Source organism: Malurus melanocephalus, unplaced genomic scaffold (assembly GCF_030028575.1).
Source record: "Malurus melanocephalus ecotype Western Australia unplaced genomic scaffold, MMel_1.1 scaffold_102, whole genome shotgun sequence".
Classification (NCBI taxonomy): domain Eukaryota; kingdom Metazoa; phylum Chordata; class Aves; order Passeriformes; family Maluridae; genus Malurus; species Malurus melanocephalus.
Window position 1 is genome coordinate 1,412,966 of NW_026623334.1, and position 24,000 is coordinate 1,436,965.

At 41.5% G+C, this 24,000-nt stretch overlaps 1 protein-coding gene across 16 annotated transcripts in view; it reads right to left on the reverse strand.

The window, feature by feature from the left end:
• Positions 1-24,000, reverse strand: part of FBRSL1 (fibrosin like 1) — a 490,798-nt gene that overhangs the window by 156,734 nt on the left and 310,064 nt on the right. For all 16 annotated transcript variants that reach the window (XM_057369099.1, XM_057369098.1, XM_057369100.1 and 13 more), the window contains one exon: positions 11,873-11,902. In XM_057369099.1, coding sequence (XP_057225082.1) covers positions 11,873-11,902 — 30 coding nt within the window. The remainder of the gene's footprint in view (positions 1-11,872; positions 11,903-24,000) is intronic.

The window sequence follows — 24,000 nt, forward strand, 5'->3', positions numbered from 1 at the left end:
AAAAAAAAAAAAAAAAAAAAGCCAAAATACCAGCGGTTTCCTGACTAGTCAATCCTCCTCAGATTGGCAGAACCTCTTCAGACTAATCAGGAAGAGTCAGACAAATAGTTACTTTATTATGGAGGCTGTCAAATAAATCAGAATCTGGCAAGCAACTGTTTTTGAGCCCTGCAGCCGGCCTGGCTTCTTTTCCTGTAAACCCAAGGCAGTTASAACAGACCCACGGATGTGTGTGTTTGTCTGCAGAGCAACGTGTAGGCTGCAGGCCTCGAAACAAAACTTCTTCCAGATCTGGGCCAGCATTTTTCTTGGCTTCCCCAGGTTTTGTTGTGGAACATGGCTGAGAGAAGAAATGTTTTCTAACCAATTAATTCAAGTCACTGCTGTTATTTTTAATAGAGAGCTCTGAAGCTCAGCTCACAAAGGGTAATGAGAAAATAATGTTTTAAACAACATCATCAGAGGAATTAGGCCRTGGACTTGAACTACATTATCCAGCTCTCGCCGCAGAGTTATTTTGCCCCCCCAATGTTTGCTCTTTACAATGGCACGATGAATGGGAATTTTGCCTAAGGTACAAGCCTGAGACACAGCCACAACTGAAGGTCAGAGAACAGCGAGTTTCAGCACTCAGCCACAAGAAATGGGCCCTTGTGCCGCTACAGCCCTGGCCCCAAACGCCCCTGGGCTTTGTGTGTTTGGGAGTGAACGAAAACTGAGATCTGGTTTTAGCAGGGCACTGGGGCACTGGCTTCATCTGCTCTCTCACAGCACTTCAGCAAGGATTTAAACCAATGCAGAGGAGACTTAGGTGCATGATTAGCATTGCTCAGTCATTCTGCTGAACAGGGGGAAGAAGAGTAGTGCATCAAGAGATATCAACRTCACCTCTTCTACCTCCATTCAATCCTTTTTGTGTTGTTCATCTGCCTTGGACGGTGTTAACGTGAAAGACAACCACAAGGCAGAGGGAAGGSAAAAGAGAGACAGGGTAGGGAGGGATAAGAAAGTTTTTAAATTAAAATCCAGAATGGACCTAATGATCACTGGAGCTCACAGGCCTGTTCAAAATGCTTTCAAGCACTGCTGCTGTATGAATATAACCACCAGCTGAACAGCCAAGAATTGTAGCTGGAAACGATCAGATTGCCAGGCAAGAACTGTCCTTCCTCCCACCTCCTTTACAGCCGTGGCAATGCAAACTGGCAGCACTGACAAATCAATTCAACACCAGTGATCATACAGACTGGCTAAGAAAGTGGGATATAATAACTTTTGAAGCTAATAAGATGGCTTCAAAACATCTTTTTTTTTTTTTTTGCACTAGACCACATTAAAAGCCAGTAGCACAGACAGACTTGCACCTGCTTCCAGATGAAAGTGGTAGCTAGTGCAGTGCTAYTCTTAATATGAATTAACTTCTAATACACATCTGGTTTAGTTCTAATTGACTTTGCAGTGCTACTAAAAATAACTAGCAGGCATACTTCTCCCGTTCCCCRTGTCGCAACATGGATTGTCTGTGTTATGGATCCTAAAATGTTACACTTGCACTAAATACAAACAACCCCTAACTGCATACCATCCTGTATTTAACATTTGGTAGGTTTTGTGGGGAAGAACCACAGATTGGTCGTTGAAGGCTGTCTATCTCATGGAGAAAACCACCARCAAGAGATTGGCATCTTACAGCTCAGGGCCAAGAACACAAGCAGAGCAGAGGAGGCGCCGCTGATGCCGTCAGGCAAAAACTCAGAGATGGAAAAAGGACAAGAAACTCATGTTTCACAAATAAAAAGGAGACTGAAAAGACAAAAATAGGAGGGAGACCTTTCTGGTAGGACATATGTCTTTTTATGGGAACAAGCTCAATAACCATGGGACAAAAAAATCTTACTTTCCTCAATTTCACCTTCTGCCGGGAGGGTGAGGTTATCTACATATTTCAAGGGGGTGAAAATGGCTGCAGTCACTCAGTAGCTGGGACCTGAATGTCCATAATATATAGTGACATGTATATAACACACATCGGTCACTTCACCTTTGTGGCAATTAACAAAATCTGTGTTGGTTACTAAAGGTTACTCTGCACTCTTATCCTTGCATGATACCTTAATTCAGTTTATATATGAATGGGATCCCCTTCAATTTTAGGCTAATGTTCTTTTATATTTATAATATTCAGCATAGCTACACATGCTCGATTACCTTTAAAACACTTATCATGATTCCATTTAAAAATAAATGAATCCCATTTAAAAGTGACTTGTCCCCATCTTCTAGTATTTATGGACAAGGACATATGGGGCTGATTTCCCTCATTATTAAGAAGCACGTCTGAGGCTTAAATCATTTAAATTATTCATTGACAGCATTTGGGCTACTCACACAAACTCCTACTCACATAAGGAGTCCCACTGATAGACCAGTCAAGTGGATGAAGAAGGSTGAACAGATTTTGGGATGCATGGAGCATCCACAGACACTGCTGACCTTGATTAGGGTGAGGAGCACTTTTGAAAATGGGGCCCCACCTTCACTAATTAATATAATTTAGCTGGGACTGTCAACATGGCTGTTCTGAATGACTTTTTCTTCACAGGTCACCATGACTGAGGTACTGAGTGGTACCAGCAGCAGCTGAAGGAACAGGAGTGMCTGTGCATCAATTACCTCAACAAAACCCCAGCCTGTTACCAGACATTTCTAGAGTTCTGGGTTATACAGGACTTTCCTTTTTGGTGTGGGTTCACAATGGCCCTGAGAGTGGCCAGACACAAGGTGCACATCTCTGCCCAACCTGGGCCATGAAAGTTTTCATGAAGAACATGATTTTAAGCAAATAAAGAAAAGCATCTTCAAGCAGCAGAAAATGCCCATCTCTAGTGTGAATTTTCCTGTTCCTGCAATACTGAAATTGGAGACAGGAGATGGATAAATCAACTGCATTGTTGAGCTTGGACTGYAACAGTCCAAATAACAAAGGCTGTGAGCATTTAAATTCTGCTATAAAGAGGCTTTCCAGCCTATCACAGACTACTGTGTTCCCTGACCACCTCAACAGTGGAAGATCTTGAGCTAACTGTTAGCRTGTTTCCAATCAGTGGAGTCTGAGTGAGAGACTAGGAATCATCCATCATGGAAAAAAAAAAAAAAGACGTTATTGTTATTCTTCACAGTGTTTTATTTTTAATTAAAAAGACATGTTTCTTGCTCTCCTCAGAAGAGGCCAAAGGAACATTTGCAGTTGTTTTCAGGTCACATAATATTGCACATATTGCARCTGATTTCACAGCTATGTGGGCAAATTACTATTTTTCTACGCAACTAAATCATTATCAAGGTAGAAGCAGACAGTGAGCACCACCAACACCTAGAGATTACAATGTATTTTAGGAAAACATGGTCTAAAAACATTTCAGCCATTTCTCTCTTCCCTGCCCTTCMCCAACTCTGAGCCTCAGCATATCCTGCACTTTGCTCCTATATGTGCTCCTGATGGTAAAGATTTTGTTTTGTTTCTGTTTCCCCTAAGAAAGGCAAAAAGGTTAGTAAGTCTTTAAACTCTCAGTTCTTATGGCTGTTAATATTTCACATTGCCAGCAGGGAAAGGAATTAAAACTGCYAGTAGCTATCCAGATAGATTTTAAAATCCCCTTCCCTCCCCCTTCTCTCTGCCTCCCTCAGCTTCAGAGGATATTTTCCCCGCAAATTGGTTTTAAATTAAGGAAGGTGATGAAGGCAATGTGCCGTCTCAGCATTTTCCCAGGTGCACTTAATCTAATTTCATTAAGGAGATCAGGACAGATGATCGCTACAGTCGAAACATTAAGTCTGTCCATTTTTGTATAAAAAAACCATTAAGTCTGTCAAAGTGTCGGCGGGTGGGCTGTTTATTATTGGAGATGAAGGCGCGCTTTGCTTCCCCAATAAACTGTCAGGAGTAGTAAACCACAAATTAAGTCAGCTGCTGCCAAAGATTTAGCCAAAGATCTCCAACTAGTTTTGACACAGGTGTGGCAAAGGCCAAGGAAAGGCTTGGAAACCTTGGAAACCAAGCCTGTTGTGAGTGTTTGAGATATTTCGACCTGACCATGGAAGAGTGGAAGACTGGGCATCAGTGGGTACAATCAAGATCTGCTGATGCTTCTGACACTCCAGACGCAGAACTGTGCCCCAGAGCCCAGCCTGCAGAGTTCACCTTATATAAGCAAGAACTTGTAAAGCTTAATTCAAGCCACTGCTCTGTTTTGAACTCATGCACAGCTTTGACTGAAATGTGAAATCACATTCCTCAGTCATACAGGTATCAAATGAAATTAGAGGAAACTCATCAGAATGCAGAAACTTTGTAAGACCAAGAGCTGTRACAGAAATCATACAAAACCAAATATGAGCCATTTGCTAAGGAGAATATTTTCCTTCTCCAGAAAAATGCAGCTGGGTAGAACACAGTATTAAAGACCATCAGGAAACATTAGCAAGTGTAAAATATAACCGGAATTACACAACCTTTAAAGTACATAGAGAGAAACTAAAAATGACTGATATGGAATCACAATTGACATTCTAACTTGCATTAGTTAGTAGGGAGAAGCATCATGAGCATCAAGGGTGGGCAGAGCAGAGGAAAGGTTCATTTCCCACCGTAGGAGCAGTGAGGGTCAGAACTGAGCTCACTTGAGCTGCATTCTTTACGCCTGCCTAGGGGACACAGTGCTGCACACAGTGCCCTTCTGCACTGCTTAACCTGGCAAATGATTCTGGAACACAGCAAYGAGAAACTCTGCAAGCCAAATGAGGGCCTGCAATTGTAGCTATCGGAGCATGCAACCTCCAGAATTCTCATCTCCTTGGCATCTTTACGGTTAATTATATCATTCGATTTAATTAATTGAATTGCCTAASTCAACTGCCAATTCCTATCACCGGCCTACTCTGTTATGTTCTATCTGATCACCTTGCAAGGAGTTATCATTGCACAGGTAGCCCTTTGGAGTTCAGACAATTTTATAATGGTGTTTCTTGATGTGGACAGACAGCTGTACAAGACTGCTCTCTTCCCTGTTGCCTCACATCTTAAAAGTTTCTTCACAAGGTCTCTGGTAAGATAAGAAAATGCTCATGGATGGGGAACTGGAACAGGGAGATGTCAAACAATGCAGAAAGCAGAGAGCCAGGCACATGCTGACTGCCAGCAACAGAACTGGTATAATCCTGTTGTGCCCAAGAGCTCTCCATAAGATCTCTTCAATCCTTTTATGTGAGTTAATGATGGATTTTTGTCAGCAAACTAGAAGGCTCTTCTTATTGTTTGCTCTGAAACCTTTTTTCTACATTTTCAAGAATGAATATGGGCACCAGAGACTGTGATGACTCAGCTTGTTGTATACAGACTAGTGTACTTAAAATATGAGTTTTTGTCTGGATAAGAGGAAAACACAAAATCTCAGTAGGAGGGGAGCACATTGGTGCTGAAGCTTTGACTCTGTTTAATTTTTTTAACTRCATTCCTGCTTTATTTAAATATAAAGGTCAAGAAGGGCTATTATTACTAATAATATTTACTGGAGTTGTAGCTGAGAAGCACAATTTGGAAGGCTCCTCTCCCTCTGGAAGGTCTTGCAGGGCTTAACTCCACTGCCCCAAGTCTCAGTGGGAACCTTTGTGTTTGCTCCATGCACATGGTGGGTGGAACGATGGAAACCCAGGGCATGCCAAATCCCTCCCCCATGTGGCATTTCCCAAAGAGCAACTGGGTATGCAGTGGATTTAGACGATGCTATTTTTCTGGTAAATCTATTAATGGAGAACGATGTAATAAAACAAATTCACTGAGTGGTGAATTTTTGTCTTCCTGTACTGGCAACAACATTACATTTGCCTGTTATAGCACCCAAATCTTTCAAGAGCTACAAGGTTATTTTAAATTCAATATTTTGATATAGTTTAAAAAGCAGATCTGTTTTTAATAACAACATGCAGATTGTCTGTAAAACACAAACTTTCTTCCATTAGGAGAACTAACAGTCTTTACCCAGCTATTGCTATATAGGAGTCARTTTTCTCACTAGTTTCACTCTGTATCACTGGGCTTTCAGTCTGTAAGAATTAAACCTTAGAAGAAGCACGGGTTCTGTACATATGTGTGCATGCACATGCATATACACAACACCACTGGATGATGCTGAGCCTGCAGCAGAGCCCAACCACACAGTTCCACAGGGACATTCAGCTCTGCTGTCCATAAGCCAGAGCATCCTGTGGTAAAAGAACCACTTCAGTTCTGTCTGAGAACCCAGCTGGGAAGTAACTGGCAAATGGAGATTTCTCATTATTAGCCACAGCTGAAAACTGTCATAGGCTGAAGTGCAATGCTAACAGAAGTGCAAATACTGCCATGTGAAAGCCCTCGGTTCAAGTTCATGTTTGATCTTTCCCTTCTGCTGCAACCAGTACGAATCTCAATTTCTGGAAATGTACCAAATTTAATTTGTCAGAGAAAAGGACCACTGAATGATGGACATAACCAGTTTGAGGACCTTGGTCTGGGTAGGCTTCAAAAATAGCAAATAACAGATTACCTGAAGTGGGTACTAAGCTTCTGGACTTAAAAAAACAGACTTATCAGACAGAACCCACTTTTTCCATTGCCAGATAAAATGTAATGAGCAGAGGAAGAGAAGCCTCCAGAAACAGTGCTGGAGGGGGCTTTTCTTACTGCTGGACAATGTAGAGCAACTCCTAGACCTCTCTTCATTATTACATCCCTCTCTCCTGCTGCCTAAACGATGATTTTTCCYGTGGGTTTGTGGATACCCTTTCAAGGTCAACACAGCTGACACAACAGTGATAATTTCATCCCCAGATCTTCCACACAGTTTATTCTTCTCATTGCTTCTACTCTTATCACCTCCATCTCTCACWGAAGCCCACAGTTCTCAGCACTGTCTTTGACTCACAATACTCCTGACAAATATTCAACCTAGGTTTTAAGTCCTGTATATCCTCGTTCTCTGAAACATAATGAGCATCCTCTGCTCATCCACACAACTAAATTTGTGGTCAAGCTACCTCACCCTTTGTTTACGATTTTATTTTTCCTTTCATGACAGCAGGTGTAACTGTGTCCTTGTGCCAAGGAAAAGTTGCARGATCATTTTCCTAGTCTGTGGCTTGCTTCCTACACAGCTTCTCACTTCTTGAATAGCAAACTATCACTCTTGGTGTTTTGACTCTTTCACAGCTTACCTCTTCTTCCCAACACTGACATTCAGCATTGCTGTAAACTTTCACCTCTCTCTGGTACCATTTGATCACCCCCTTGTTAAACTTTCAAACAACCAYCTCCTTACTACTTACCACTGTGTCTTTTGCTACAGAGAATAACTTTGCATTCATGGCCATAAAGGTACCTGCCTTTCCCTCTCAAATGGCTCCTAAAACCTTAATACCTACAAATACCCCCTTTAGATTAATACCTACGAAATCAAAGCTGGACAACAACAAAGCTGCTGAAACACTGAAACAGTGCTGCTGTTGACAGTGTCCCCCMATTTACCTGTGTCCCTTCTCTCTAATCTCATCCTTAATCTCTGTTTTTACACACGTAGCAGGATGGAAATCAAGCCTCCGGTGGAGGGATCACAGCACCACTGTGCTGCTCCCCTCCCATTCACCTGCTCTTGCCCTGCTGCCGACTTCCAGGCACCTACTGGGACTCTGGAATTAGCAAATTACAGCACAGAAAGGCTGATTCACATTGCCACAAGCACAGCCTAAGGAGCTCACTGGGCTGCTGCAGAAAGTCACATTAAAAAACTGCCTTCAAAACTTTTTGTCTCCACATTAGATAYAACTTTACCTGTCTCAGAGGTTTTTTGCTATAGCTAAAACACAAACTACWGAGCACATACACAGTAAATACTGACTGAACTTGGAAATACAGGTCCAATTTTGTACATCTTACTTAGCACCACATTAAATGAAGAATGCTGATATCTAACCCCTGATTTGGAGAGCTCGCTTACATGGYGGGGCCATGTAATTAAGTTGACAACCCACAATTTCGCACACAGCAGACAGAAGGCCAAGAATGAAAGAACATGAACACGGAATTACTTTTAGAGAAAGAAACAGGAGCTTTTTTTAATGCAATCTTGAACACTGTTATTAAAAAAATGAGAGCAACATTTTGGAGTAATSAGCAGAGATTACTCATTCCCTTGTTTTACACAAGTTGACTTTTGGCTTTCTGCAGAACACCATTTAACAGAGCACATTACCAAGCTGCTAGCCACTTTTCACAGTGATGCTAAAGCAGGTAAGAGACAATAAGTGGAACTGTTGATGGTTTATATTACTCTATTATGTTAATGTTCACTAAAGTATGCCATAAGCTCTCTCATTACATGTGTATAAACCAATTCTCTGTGGTGTTATTCCTGTGCTAAATGCTATAACTACATAAATCTTGAATTAATGGAGACTTTATAGTTCCTGAAAATGAAGGGTAATTGCTATCTGTTAATGCTGTTGTTGCTATTAAAGGAAGTATATATTTTCAGTAACAATGTTTATGGACCGTGAGCTTCACATCACAGCTACTGCACAGAGCAGAGACAGGGTAACACAAGTATCAGACTCACTCCCTTGCTCTCCCTCCTCCCTCTCAAAAAGCACAGTATCATTTCCACAGCTTCGGCAAACAACGCCGCAATCCTCCCCACAGCTGCAGAGTCCAAACCAATGTCCTTCACTGAACATACAGTAAAGGCACCAGAATTTGCATTTCCATCTCTGGCAAYGCATGATTTGCTAAGTTTCTCGCTTGGTTAAATGGCTGGACAGCTCACTTTATTAGTTTGGGTATCTCGAACAGCTCTGTGAGAAGCGCGTGGTGACAGAATGATAGGTGTGAGAAAGCACCATCCCACTTACTTCCTCTGAGATTTCAGCAGTGATGCAGAAGTGAAAGGCTATACTTGGCCAGAGACAGTTCTCAGAAAGTAGAAGGGATTGACAAGTCCCCAGCCTTGAGCTCCCCTTCTCCGATTATTAAAAACAGCAGCGCAATGTTTGGAGACACTTTCACAATCTGCTGTGAAACTGTACCTTGCACTAAAGTCATGGCTCRTCGTTCTGATACACTGTATGTGTGAGTGACTATGCTCAATTGCTTTTCTCCCCTGGAGCCTTGCACCGCACTGCACAAGGAAAAAAAACCCAAATCATCGGCAGTGTGTTTATATTTTACAATGCAGCAAGGGTAAAACCTTAATTTTACTCTAACGTCTGTGTTTGAAAACATTAGGAGCTCAATAGCCCATATACCTATGAACGAAAATAGTGAATAATTACTAGCATGGTAGAGAGAAGTAGGAGGTGGAAAATTTCAGTTTTGCTTCTAGCTCTGTCGCTGACTCAGTTTGTACTTGTAAATGTACTTCTTTTTTTGTCTGCTTTCCTCGTGAGTTTTGTGCAGACAACACTGATCCGCTGTTTATGACTAACAAARAATGTTATGCAAATCGAAAGTACACTAGTAATTCCTGCCCTGCCCTTCCTTAGTGCCAGCATGTGTAGGTGTACCTCGAAAAAGCAGGTTCTTACTGACCAAGCAGGAGAACAGAACTGCTCTGTAGCAGTGGGGAGTGAAGCCAACCCAGCAATTTGGGAAGGCTGATGCTGGGCTAGGCAGTGTGTTGAACACTCAATCTGGCTGCAATTGCCTGGGAACATTATCAGGAGATACATTTTGCCATCACATGGAAGGAGGAAAATGACTGTACTCCCTCAGGACAGTCGCACCAATATTTTTATAGCTCTTTGTTGCATCAGTCAGGCTGACTTTTAGACAAACACTGAATGAGTTTCTGGGGGGTGTAGTATGTCAGGTATCAACAGAGCGAGTCAGGCTGCTCCTGTGTTCCCCAAGTGGAAGGCAATGTTGCACTTACATTAYCCCTATGAAAGGTTTGAAGCCTCTTCACTTCAACCTTGGTGAATTTACATGCATGTGCCCACATCTTTGCTGACAAGAAAAACARCCCCAACTTAATTCCAGAGACCTATTTAATAGAACCGTGTCATGTTTCACGCCTCTACAGATCAGGCAAGAGATRGAAAGATGATGATCTTGGGCTGCTCTCCTTATGAAGAAATGTTATTATTAAGGCAGAGTCACCTTAAGGAGAAGGTAGATGGGAAATAGGCGAGCCTAGAAGGTCAAATTACAGTTACATAAATGTAAAGAAATGTCATATTAATGGTAAGGAACACTATAATAGCCTTTCATTTGCTGTAAAGGACAGCAAGTTACCAGCCAAACACAATGCAGCTTCCTCTGAAGGTAACCTCAGATCCCACATTCTGAAAGCTAATCAATGTTGTTCAGATTTCAATTTCTTCTCTACAAGGTGAAGTCAAACCTAATCTAACAAACGTCAGTCTCAGATGTAATGCCGCTAGCTGGGTCTACCAGTGTAATTTAGATAATCATTAATAGCATAGCTGTATAATAAAACTACATGTCACTTACAACTTCATCTGAGGTTTGACTGGCAGATCTTTAAACAGTTTTCTAAGTGATTGCTTTTACTTCCTTTGATTGGGCAGTCTAAGAAACGTTTTAACCCCATGTATCTAAGCTTTTAGGGAATAATATTTTACCCTCACCACCCCTTCTGTCAGCTCTGCTGCTGTGTAACCTTGTAAGAAACAGAACTTGGGAAGAGGGGTGGTTTCAGGGAGTGACTTTATATATATATATACACATAAAAAATCAAAATAATATAAAATAAAATACGTACAGTTTTTTTCATTCAACACTTAAATTCAACATTTAAATGTTTCTCTTCAATCAAGCCTTCATCTCAAAACACARCTTTTGCCATACTACAAGGATTTTTAGTATCTGATGGGATTTTTAAAAGAAGAAGTTGAAGAAACCCTAATGTTTCTAAARCTCTAACAAACTAATAAAAAGAGAAAGACTTAACCAGAAGCTTTTAGAGTAGTCTCTTGAGCTCATGGTAACCTCTGACGCACGGCTGCAGCCGGGTGTGCTGCTGAGGACACAGGGCTATCTAAAGTCAGCCTTTACTTCTGTAAAGCTGATCCAGGAGAAAACTCTGTGCCACAGCTTCTTCWTGAATGGATGCAAGAGACTGGACAGCCAAAATTTAATAAAGGTTTGATGAAGATCTGACCTGAGACAGCCAAGTTTGATCTGCCAGAATCAGAGAATTCCTCTGATCTGAGGAATACTCATGTCTTTTATGCATTTAATGCTTAAAAGCAAGGTACAACCAATGCTACACAGTGGGACTCATCTGTTTTCCTTGCAATGGTGAACAAGAAATCCCCATACACAAACACACAACTACAACCTTTCAATGACCAACCTCTGTATTCAAAAGAAGGTCAGAAAAATCATTGCTCTGTGATAAATATGCATGCAACACGACAAAACACTCCTTGACAGTTACCACACTGCCTTGGAGGGCAGGTCCCCTCTTCTAAACTGATTACAAAATTGACATCTTCAAAGGTTACTATATATAAAATATGGTCTCCTGACAAGTTATCTGAGAAAGCTTCCTCTAAAACAGCACTAACACTGTAACTYGGGTCTCTCCAAATGCTCACATAATAATCAAGACAGACTATTATGTTAATAGGAATTTCTTTCCTGTAAACAGAAGCTGGTGAAGATCACAGAGTCGCTGATCTGATGTTTTTTCATTCAACTGTAGATATTTTTAAATTTGACATTCCTCCAAGACTGGAGGAAAATGTTACTTTCAAATTCACTCTTATTTTGACTATCAGGGAATTTCCAAGCATATGAAATAAGAAAATTCAGTCTTACCTTATCGTCAATATCGCTCTCGCTGTCACACTGTGGATGAGAGAGAGAAAAAAAGATTTTGAGAAACACGTTTATGTATAGGGATCTTTTGCATCATCCTCTTAAATCTTTAGGATAGGTGTTTATGATGTTCACAGTTCAATGAAACACACTTCTGATGTTTGCAGTAATGCCTTTTACATTGCTAGCATAAACCAGACAAAGCCAGATTCTCTCTTATACACATTTATGGTGTACTCTTACTTGGATGGGGGAAAGCAAACTTTAAACAAAAAAGACAATCAGTGATGCATTGTAACAACCACCATAACATGAGTACCACCACAAAATGCACGCCTTTTYATCATCCCAAATTGGGGAATATATAGTAACAGTTTTGCATTGCTTCACCTTGATAAGCACTTTGTCATCTAACAAGGAAACTGTGAAACTGGCAATCAATTTCTAATTTAATGAGTGGTACCAAGAATAGTAATTAAAATACATCATAAATTCTGGTACAATTTTTAGTTTGAATGAGATCACGATCCCAGGAGGAAGTGTTTACTTAAAGAGTTTTGGAGTGTAATCTCTTTCAGGCTCTGAAAATGAAATGCTCTATTTTCACAGCACAAATGATGGAAAGATAACTTGAGCAGTGAACATTTCAGGACATGCACATCYTGCTGGCTGGAGCTCAGACAGATTTACAGCTGGGAACAGAAGTAAATCTCTTGGTGTCTGTTATGCTGACAGAAGTGGTCAGTGTGTGTTGTAGCCTTGGTGCCCAATGGGAATTTCCTCCTTCAGCCAACTGCTGATGGGGATGGCCCGGTGGGTTTCCATGACTGGCAGCACCCTGCAGAGTTCACCGGGTCTACAAGAGGGGACACTGCAAGCCAGCAGTGACAAGMTCCAAGTGTGGAAATGGCCCTGAGAATGCACATGCTTCAGTGTCATGAATGTAAAGGAAGGAATAGATCTGTTTGGCCATTTTGCCCAGGTCTTCCTCCTAGAGTGGGGAAGGGGGATCTTTCCTGTCCCATTCTTTTATCCTAAAGCCACACAGCAGAAATTTCAGCCATTGCATTTTTAGTTTTCTGCTGATTTATGAGAGAATACTTAATTTCTTATTCTTGTATTTGGCACATGGAATGATTGACCCTAAATACTTGAGGAATCTTTTATTTTTAAATTTTCTGCAACACACCAAGCACATGAAGTGCCCCAATATATTGGAGGAATCACCCACAGTGATTCTGCATTGAAGAATCAGCTTCCCAACTTTCACCTTATTCCCATTTTACTGCAGTGAAAATGTTTGGTTTAAGGAATCTGTTTTTCTATAGTCTTGACTAAGCAGAACTCTTTTTCTTTAAAAATGAAACCATTTTACACTATCCCGCATGATCCACAACATGTCTTTCACTGAGAAATTCAACTGTTTAGTAGGATGTGCACAGATCTAATTGTACGTGTAACCATTCTGGGGAAAAATAACCTGAAGAAAAATGGAAGAAGTGACAGGATGCTGCTTTGCACGGGCCAGGAGCTGTGAATGGGTAAGTTCTATGGGAATAATCAGTGCTAATACCAGAAAACTCCACAAAGTCCCAGTCATTTACTTTGCAGTAAGAAAGAACATCACATAGCCATAGTCTTTAGTAAATACCTTGCCACAAGCCATTTGTGCCTTTTTTGGTGACTTTTATTCTGTCACTGACCTTTACGAAAATTATTACACGAAACACAGTTTCTGTKTCTTTCACAAACCAAAAGTAAAATCAGTCCTGATAAATCATCATGGGCAGCCATCTGCTGACTACCCCAAACCCGTGTCACGCAACCACCAACAATTAGAAATCTCTGCTGAGGGGTTGGAATGGGACTAATTGTCCATCACACCGAGACACGCTGAAACAGGTTTGCTGGGCAAAGGCTGCCCCAGTACCTGCTGCATCTGTGCTTGCTCAAGACAGCCATAATTCACGCTGACAGAGCAACGCATTCATCAAAATTGAGGTGGGGGCTGGGGGAAGCTGCAGTCACAGCAGTCCACATCTTATTATTTACATGCTCCTGAGAAACACTGGCTGAGCAGAGGGAAGCCTTTCACTTCCACCCAGGGGGGCTCAAATCAAGCCCTAATGCCACAGGGACTGTGCATTCCCCAAATTACCGGCATAATGGAGTGGGTCACAAAGACATTGTTATTTCACCCTTTAAAGATGGTTTATGCAAAAATATCCTAAGTTACCATTTTAATCACGACGCTCATTCAATGTGAACACTCGTATTTTGGAGGYAGAATATTCTGACYGTGTGATTCAACCTGCACGGTTCAGACTAAAGCATGTTACAACAGAATCACACCTATCACAGGAATGGCATAAAAACAAGTTAACACTTTCATCCATGGGTTGCTTCAAATTGTATGCTTAGGCAATATCAACACAAATTTTAATTCTAAAAGGAGCTTAAAGAATGATATGCTGCAGTAATACAATAACCAAATAAATTAAACTCAGAAATCTGTTGACTAGCAAACATTCAAAATTATTACTAAAACTCAGATGTTCTTGCCTAGGAGTCCTGGTTTAATAAAACCTCAGTACTGTAAACATTACCAAATTTAGCTTAAAAATATTTGAGACATAAACAATTTTTTTGAACTTTAGTAACCATTACTATTTGAATAAAAGGTAGTATTTCAGTCTTCTCTGGTTTTGTTACAAAACTTGTCTTCCTATTTCTTTCTGCATTGTAACATCAAAAAAAAGGAGAGGGTTTTTCTTGTTGAAAACAGATTTGACCTCCAAAATTTGTACACCTATAAAGAATATAGAACCCTATTACAGATGGTTTACATTACTAARAGGTGCAGAATTGCTTTATTTAGATGCCTAATTTTGCTTTGTACCAATATGCAGCTTTGTCTCATGTAGATAAGTGAAAGTTACAAGAAGCCAGTGAACCATCAAATCCACATGCTAAATTTTATAAACAGACATACGAATGCAGCAAACATCTGCTCTCCGAGGATACATTTTTYCCCATTCAGGATCTGTAAAGACTTCATAATTAATTGCTTTTAAAATGGAAAAGACAGCAAAGAATTTTGTTTCATTTTAGCTTACATCTTCCTTACTTTAATCATGATTGCATCAGTCTTGCAACTGCAGAAGCCAGCAGGGCTGGGGATGCAGATYCACATGTGAATGTGGCTCTGTGCGTGCACAGAGCCTTCTGTGCAGCTGTGACTGCAAGATGTGCGGTTTAAAAACTGCATTTGTGGCAGTGAGTTGCCTAATTTCTTGTTTGYCTTGTGAAAGCAAGTCCTCTCCCCCCTCTCCAGCCATGGAGGATCACTCACATGTACAAATTGTCCCTTGCATTGATTCCTAACTGGCTTTAAACCACYAAAATACTGTATTTTAATCCATGTGAGAAGTCCCAAGCTGGCATACAGGAYAAGAGATTGTGAGGGCAGAATTAACACACTGATGTTTATAAAATTTGGACTTCTGCTTAACATACAAGTAAATAGAGAGCTCGAGACTCATGGCTACCAGCCTATGCTAACCTCCCACCGACTCCTGAAGAAAATACAGACAGCTTTGGTGGAAAGGGCTCCAAGCTTCAGAATTCCCRCAGGTTTTCTTCATTTTAAGTTAAAACAACAGGCTCCCACGCTTGCATCGTGAAACAGGAACCCAGAGGCTGCTGAATGAGCAACAGCGCAGAAAAACCAACGACAGCAAAACCGAACGGGCCGGGACAGAGCTGTGAAAAGCAGAAGCACTGGTGACCCCTCTCTTTTCCTTATTTTACACCCCTTCAGCCAGACTGTGGTGTTGGAACCCCTCGGTTCCAGCAGGCGTGTTGGGCTCCTGTGGGAATGGCTTCGGCCTCAGCTCGCCCACCCTGCCCCGGCCTCCTCCTCCTCCTCCTCCTCCCAGCTCAGCACAGGCACTGAGCAGGACATGGCCTCACTGGGGTGTTGAAATGAATAAAAGAGTCAGGGGAGAAACTTCGGTTTGGCCTCAAGAGGATTTTCTGTGTCTTAAAAGCCAACTTATCCCGGCTGGTGAGGAGGAGGAGGAGGCAATGGCGCGGACTGCGAAGGCTGAGGCCACCACCCGGCCCGGCTCACCTCCCACGCTGCTGTTGTTGAGGGACAAAAGCCCTTGTCAAAACAAAAAAAAAAAGTTAAAGAAAATGTGGAGAATGGCAACTGTTGAAAGCAACGGGGGCTCATTGAAAGACAAAACCTTCAATTACCTGGATTTTTCTAAAGGCCTGTTAACACTCCTGGTCCATAAGCAGGACTGTAAACAGCCATTGTGCCGGGTTCATAAAGGCTCCTAAAGGGATTATTCACTGGGTTGTGCCAATTGCCTCTCAATTCCACCAAGAATGTTTGCAAAGCCGACCCCTAATTGYGCAGCTTTTTGGAAACAATTTCTTGCAGTGACAGATTCCAGTTGGAAGGAARCCTCCTGTGAGGGGAGGTTCAGCAGGAACAAAACATAACTCAGAAATCTCAGACCATCCAAATGTGAAGACTGGGCCTTGCAGCTTCTCATTTTTTGGATGACTGGGGTGAAATCTTGGTGTTTAAGATCCCTCTCCATGGCTTTCCCACCAGACAAGGAGCTGTGATGCATTCCATCTCCTTCTACATACCACCTCAAGAGGCAACAAAGATGGACTTATGGCTACTGTAAAAGAGGCAACAGCGTATTTGGCAACCAACCTTCCCTTACCATTATACTGGCAATGAGCTCCTTACAACCTATATTAAAACTGTACTGTGATTCTCATTGTTGTATGGTGAGTTTAGGAATTGTGAGAATGTGCTTTTGACTCTTTTCCTACACCCAACATTTTAACTACTACATCATCCAGCTTTTCTTCACATAATAAAAAGCACTACATTGATTAACGTGACACAGTCATGTGAACTCCCTCATGCCAGGAATAAGAGCTCCAAGAAATTAAACCAAAACCAGCCAAGTCTCATAAGATTGCAACAAGATGGGCAATATCTGGATGTTATGTCATGTTGGGTGCAGAGAAGCCACTTCCTCCGAGCTTTTGAGAAATGAGRATTTTGAGAAGTCACCTCAGCTTACAGACACAAATATGGTTATCTCCTACTTCACCCAAACCCAGAGCTTGATGATTTTGGTTGTGCCTACACAGCCCCAAGGCCCTGTTGTCCCAGACACTGCACAGCACAGGAGTTACAGGTTCCTGCCCAGACAGCTGAGAGAAAGGCTTGGTTTTTCCCTCTCCACATAAACATACATATCTGTAGATATAATTTACATTATGATTAACCAGAGGCTGGTAGACACTAAGCTAGCCATGTGAAGAACCAGATCCCAGCCCACAGGGGTGCGTAATTTAACCAGTGTACCTGCAACCAGAACTGTCCGGGGAAGTGCAAAGGCTGAGAGGAGGCAAAAATATTAAAYATGCTGTCTGTAATATTACAGTGAAAGTTGGTAGGGTAGAATACATATGTAAAATATTGTACAGGATTTATGAACAGTGTAGACACCTATGCAGCCTGCACACCCACCACACAGCCATGTTACAACTACCTTATTAATTCCAACCATATTTAGGACTGGATTTTCTTTTCATAGCRAGGCTTGGGGAAGTGCTAGGCTTAAATCCGTGTTGCAAATGCTTCTTTTGAAGGAAGGAGTAAAATCAAGCCTATTTTCAAGAGCCCTCCCCTCTGCATGCCCTCTGAGCTAACTTCCCGGGAGCAGTGGCAGCGCGTACGGATGCGCGCTTGTGCGTGCAGGGGAGGGTGTTGTTTCCTATTAAGTCTGGCATCAGATTCATGTCTGCAGGGGCTTGCTTAAGATGATAGGAAGAGAGAGTTTTATCATGAGCCAGACTGACAGAAAAGCTTGCTAATGGGACTTGAGGCATACACAGGAAAGAAAGTGCCAAAACATTAAGCTACCGCCAAGTGTCAGAGGGCCACTGATTTATTGCAGCAATTTTGCCACTGTGTCCTTTATAAGGTCCCACAAGTCCTTCCTCCTGGCAAGAAGCTGTGAGCTGCTGCAGCTCGGGGAGAAGTTTAGATCCAGAGCACAGAAAGTGTCCAAGCGAAAGGCGGGGGCCGGGGGGAGGACGGAAATCGAATGTTGACTTGAACTTGCCCCAGGCAGCAGAGTCCTCTTAGCTCCACTGCCTCCCTGACAGCTTGATGAAATGAGTCAGGGCCTCCCCATGGCTAGACCAGCTCAGGCTTCCAAGTGCCGGGCTAGAGCTGTAAGAAACAGATTGAGCCTCAGGGCAGCAATTTTTTTTTTTTTTCCCTTTCTCTCCTCAGCATTTGGCTGGGGGAAGGGGGAGGTTATGAGCACTACAGATGTATAGGCTGAGCCTTTGTCTGCAGAGGGGGAGGGCGAGGGGGAGAGAGAAGAACAGCAAGAGAGTATTAGCTATGGCAGCCGAGAATAGCCCAGAGCACTATAACTAATTTTGAGGGGCAGTGATGCATTGTACGGGCTATGTGCTGTTTGGTCTGAGGGGGCCCCTGTTGTGAAGCAGCAATCAAGAGGACATTTTGTTAAGTGACCAACAGCTGTCATCTGCAAGCCCAGAGTGGGGAAGGAGGGAGCAAAGGGAAGGGAAAAGGGGGAAAAAAAAAAAAAAAGAAAAAAAAAAAAGAGCATTTGTCCCTTGGAGGCAGAGCACATTAATCCACCAATCTGCCACAGCTTTAACTCTAAACGTGCTCGGTGCCTCGGAAGACTCGAGCTGCACTCCATCAGCCACCCGGAGAGATGGGCACCTCTCGCCCTGCTCCAGCCTGCCGGATGCAGGGAGCTTCTCTACCTCTGCGGCTTGAGAAACCGACGCTAAAAATACTGTTTAAGTCTCTTTTCATTCCATAAAATTGAGTTGATCTGCTGCAGCTTAGGGTCAATCCCTCAAGGACTGTTTTTCCCCCCTTCCCTTTTCCTTAGCACTCATAAATTAATCAGGAAGACCCTGACTAAGTCATTTCATGCTGTACAACATAAAAGAAAGTCCCCTGATGATCCATGCAAGGATCTATTAAAAGCGGGAGGAGGGAGGGAGGAAGGGTTAGGGAAGAGGGAGAAAAGGGAGGGGGGGAAGGAAAAAATCTCAACCTTTTTGATATTTTAGGATAAAAGCTGGAGGACTTTGTTACGAATTCTAGCCAACATCAAAACACCTTAAATAATTCAAAGAACATGTTAAAGGGAAGAAACTGAATGTTGCTCTGATGTTCAGTTGATGCAACGCAGAATATTACCCAAAACAGCACAGCCTGTTAAGGGAGACAGCAGCCTTGAGCATTTCAGTTCTTTAGAAAAATGTCAGAACCTGTAAAAATCATAATTTCCAGCAACTTTTTTTTTCTTTTTTTTTCTTTTTTTTTTGCATGATATAAACTCAGCGAGACTGAAATGTAGGTTTCTGACAAGCTGTTAACAAGACAACTTTAGAAATCTGTCTGGAGCTCTCAGGGAGATGGGCTGCCATTTCACTGCTTCGAAGAAGTTCATGACATGACAAGCAAAAATCAGGGAACAGAGACCTAAAAACCACGGTGTAATTTTCATTTGCTTCTGTCGTGAAAGAATTCAAGCAGAAATATTAGAAGGCTGCACAACTAAAAAAGCCAGCAACTGGAAAATCATTGCTGTGGTTTGACAAGCACATCTTTTATGCTGAAAATGGTTTCTTTATTATTATACCTATACACAGGAAAGCACTTCTGGAGAAAAAGGGATAATCACAAATTATTCCTTGAGATCTGCAAAAGAAAATCTACAGTTGCCTATTTTCCAACCAAGKCAAAAAATGACCTAGTTCAAGGGAGAGAATGACCAACACATCTTKAACAAGTTGTAAGAGCCACCAGATTTCTCTTCATTTCCCACATCCCTGCCCTTCAACCCCCATAGAAAAGGAAGAAAGCTCTTTCCATAGTGCAATCTTTTACKGAAGTCTACATAGAGGAATGTTGCTACCTAAATGCTTAATAAAGACACATATTAAAAATAAAAAAGTCAGCATCCAATGCCATCTACGGCAGAGTTTGGTACCACACTCAGGACAGTCTTTCTGGCCCGTTTACCATATTATGCCTCCTCCTTTAGGCTTAATTTACAGTACAATGCTTTGCCATCACTTTTGGATTTAATTATGTAATTTCCAGAATCAATCTGTTCTACTCAAAGGTCAGAAAAAAGTATATCTATCTATCTAATCTATCTATCTATCTATCTATCTATCTATCTATCTATCTATCTATCTATCTATCTATCTATCTATCTATCTATCTATCTATCTATCTCCATATAATACACCTCTTTGAATATATAGTCCCTCTCCCACTCTCTCACTGTTTGGACTCAATCTAAGTATTTAATGGCAGGTTGATGTAGCTGCCTTGAAGTCAATTTATTGACTGTAATTGACTCATTATATCTATGGTTGCAGAATCTCAGCACCCTTGGGAAACCCAACATACAATTTTATGCCTAATTTCAGCCCATATTTGCCAAGAAAGAAAGTGATCGGACAGTGCAGGAGGTAATTTTCACTTGTACTGTCTATGATTACACCAAAGGGTAATGTGAATTATGGACCACATTTAGCCCAGCATTTGCAGGGATCACACAAATAATGAACTCAAGCTTTTTTCACCTCTTCCCCATTTCACTTTCCACACATCTCCAGGGGTGCATCCACAGCCACACTTGGATAATTGAAAGAACGGTGCACGCCAAGTTGAATGGTTGACACTGCATTTCACCAATTTACAAAATAGAGGAAACTCTGACAAGAAAAGAGATGCAGTCTGCTTCTCTTCTGAAGTGCTCACGAGTTCTTTTCACTCTTCCCTCGCTTGGGCATTGTGTCACCTGTCACTCATTTTCTTTTCATTAGACAGACACTCTTGGAGACATTACAGCTTCAGCGCTGTATATGGGTTTTCACTAAGGAAGCAGAGAAACATCCATTTTTTTCTAATTCTCCTGTTTTAGACTATGACTAATGTCATTTACTTGCACGAGACATCTTGCCTTGCTGTCTCCCCTTTACCACAGCCTCCTGGCTYGGAATTACCTGKWCCCYCTGCCCCAGCTCCTTTGGTCCCTCRTGCTCTCCTGGGAGGAGCAAGAACCAAAACTGAATTGTGACTTGCTGCACAAAGCAACTCTGATTTTGTTTAACGAAGGGATGCCTACAAGATATGTACAACAGAAGGAAAATGGCTTAAAGCCATTATTTACAACAATGAGAGGCTGCTGCAGTTTGGAGAGAGGGTTACAAGCTTTCTCTAAAATTAAGGAGGAATTTAGGACTTCATATGGATATAGTCAAAAGCCACTTTAACCATAATGATCTGCCTAGTAACTCTCAATTTACTATAAACATCACTTTTCTTCTATCTGGATTGCAAATCTAGCCCATTACTATGCCATGTCCACATCCCTATGGAGTCACCAAAAAGTACTGGGCCAGTACAAAACAACAGAATTTGTTGAAGTACCCTCCTCTAATGGAAAGCATTTAGTTATACTCAGCTATCTGACTCCATGGTATGTGACTCTGTTTGGGAGTTCCATTTACATATTTATTTAGTAGAGAACATGCATGGCTGTCTTCCCTCCGTGCAGAACCATTATGAGCTGCAGGAAGCTGTTAAGAGAGGATTTCAGCATGGAACTCAGGAGGAAAGGCATTTCCAAATGCCTCCCTATCCTGCTTAATGACAGCCACCCTCTGAGATGAGGGTGATGGATTTCTGGTTATGAAACTTGCTGTGGTTTCTTACARCTCATTCACATGAATGTTTACTTTACTTCATTTATACATTTAAATTTTTAGGTATATATTTACACACACACACTTTTTTCTCATGCTGCCAACTTCCTTTCATCCTTACTTCTCCCTGCACCAAGTGGTGCAGCAACAARAAAACCACACCAGGTTATGCATGCAGACACCCATCTGAGGAGTCTAAAATTCCCCTCACAGCTTTTTGCATTCAAATTCAGGCTGAAGGCCCAAAAATTTCTAACATGAGCATTCAGGAGTGGGGACTAATTTTAGAATAAGAGCTGACATCACTCAGGTATGAAGGCAAATCTCTGCTGTGCCTTGCAAGCATTTATGCTGGACCTGGCAGGAGAAATGGCTGAAGGCAGGCTGAGCTCAGAGGGTAACGCTGGGCTGACCAGCTACACACCTGGAAACACCATGCTGCATGGAATATTTTAGAACACTGTTCAATTAGGGACTCTGGACGTGGAAAACCACCCAAAGCACCCACTGTGTTCTCAAAATACATTAATTCAGTCAAAAGAATTTCAGCTCATTCTGCACTTAATGTTATGTGAATCAGCTGCTTTGTTTTGTCGAATGCCTTTAGTCACTAAAAGTCCCTGTTGCTGTCAGGGACAAGATTAACTATGCTTATATATAATTAATGTAATAATTAATGTTATTTAATTCCACTGCTATTTAACTCATAGCAAGGTTTATGTTGTGGGTAAAAAATATTAAGCTTACTATAGCTACCATTAATGTTTGCATTATTGAACACTAAAATTCAAATCTGGTAAAATATTTAGCACAAGAATTGAGATATCKACTGAAGGCCTATTCCTCCAAGGAAACTCATAGCATATGCCTGCAGATTTCAACCRCTGCTTTTAAAATAAACCTTAAGGGATGGATGCCCCACTCGCCACAGGCAAACTACCCTGGAACACAGAAATTCACCAAGAGAGAAAAAACACCCATTTTAAATAAGAAAACTAAAAATCACCTCTGCAAACCCCCCACCTCCTCAATATCCAGCATTAGCATGAATACAATGCAAATTAAATCTCCTTCTCCTCTTTAATTGCATTTAGATCTTAAAAATATTAAAGTAGGTAAGTCTTGGAAGTGAAGGACAAGCATTGCCTAGGGCATACATTTGGGTGTCTTCTATGTAATCTAAGGAATAATGCAGAGACCTCAAGCTAATTCGGTAAGAAAATAATACAGTTGGTTATTCACTCTTACAGAATTATGTCCTGTCAAAACTAGATATAAAAGCTTCAAGACCTGTGACATTACCTGGAAAATACTTCTTTGGACCACTAAATGAMAAACCTTGAAACACCAAGGAATTTTGAAAACATATATACCCTACTTCAAGTAAAATTGTAAAGGCTTTCCCCTGCCTTAGTACGCCTGCTCCATTTTCAATGCCCCTAGATACTCATTTGTTCTTGTCAGCCCCCAAAATGTCCATGATTGATGGAAATGTAATGATTTTCAAATGGAGCCTCTTACCTCACTGTTCTGCTTTCAGACTGCCAAGGTGCTTTGACCAGCACTGACCTGAGAGACCAAGACAAGGGTTGGCTGTATATGTATCCTCAGCTAAGCCATCCTGAAACATTCTGAACACACAAGAGGAAATGTATGCTTTTCTGTGGTCACTAGACTTTTTTTGTTTAAAATTTGTATTTTCCCTCCAGAGCTGATGAGGAAATGCTCAGCTGTGTAGGTRGATGTCATTTATGAACAGATGCTCTGATGTGTCCAAGTGTTTCCTCAGCAGTGACAACCTTCTCTATGTCTCATACAGACAAGAATAAAAGAAAGAGAAAACATCACAACAGGAGGGGATAGAAGAGAAAAAGAACAGAAGACTGAAGAGTAAAAATGGAAAAAAACCCCAACTTACTGCTCTGTGGAGCAGGCAAATTTTCCTGCTCCAAGGGCAGCTCTGGCACAGTCGGTTGTTCTTTTCTCACTTGTGATTTTTGCTGTATCAGCTGTGATACACGAACCAACTCACGTGTGGTTTGCAGCCACACTTAGCAATAAAATGCATAAATAGCAACTCATGATAATGCTATTATTAGCAAGTGTCACTACTGCACATCGACTAACAACAGGGGGTTTCARAGACTGCAGAGTAATTAGGTGTCTATTTAAATACGCTTTAAAGCCTTTTCATGGAGTGAGTGAGGGGAAGTTCTTTTCAGAGTTTATGCAAAGTACTCGCACAGGTAACTTCTGGGCTGCTTTTAGACGCACAGGTAGAGAATTAYAGTACTAATAACCAATGTAACCAA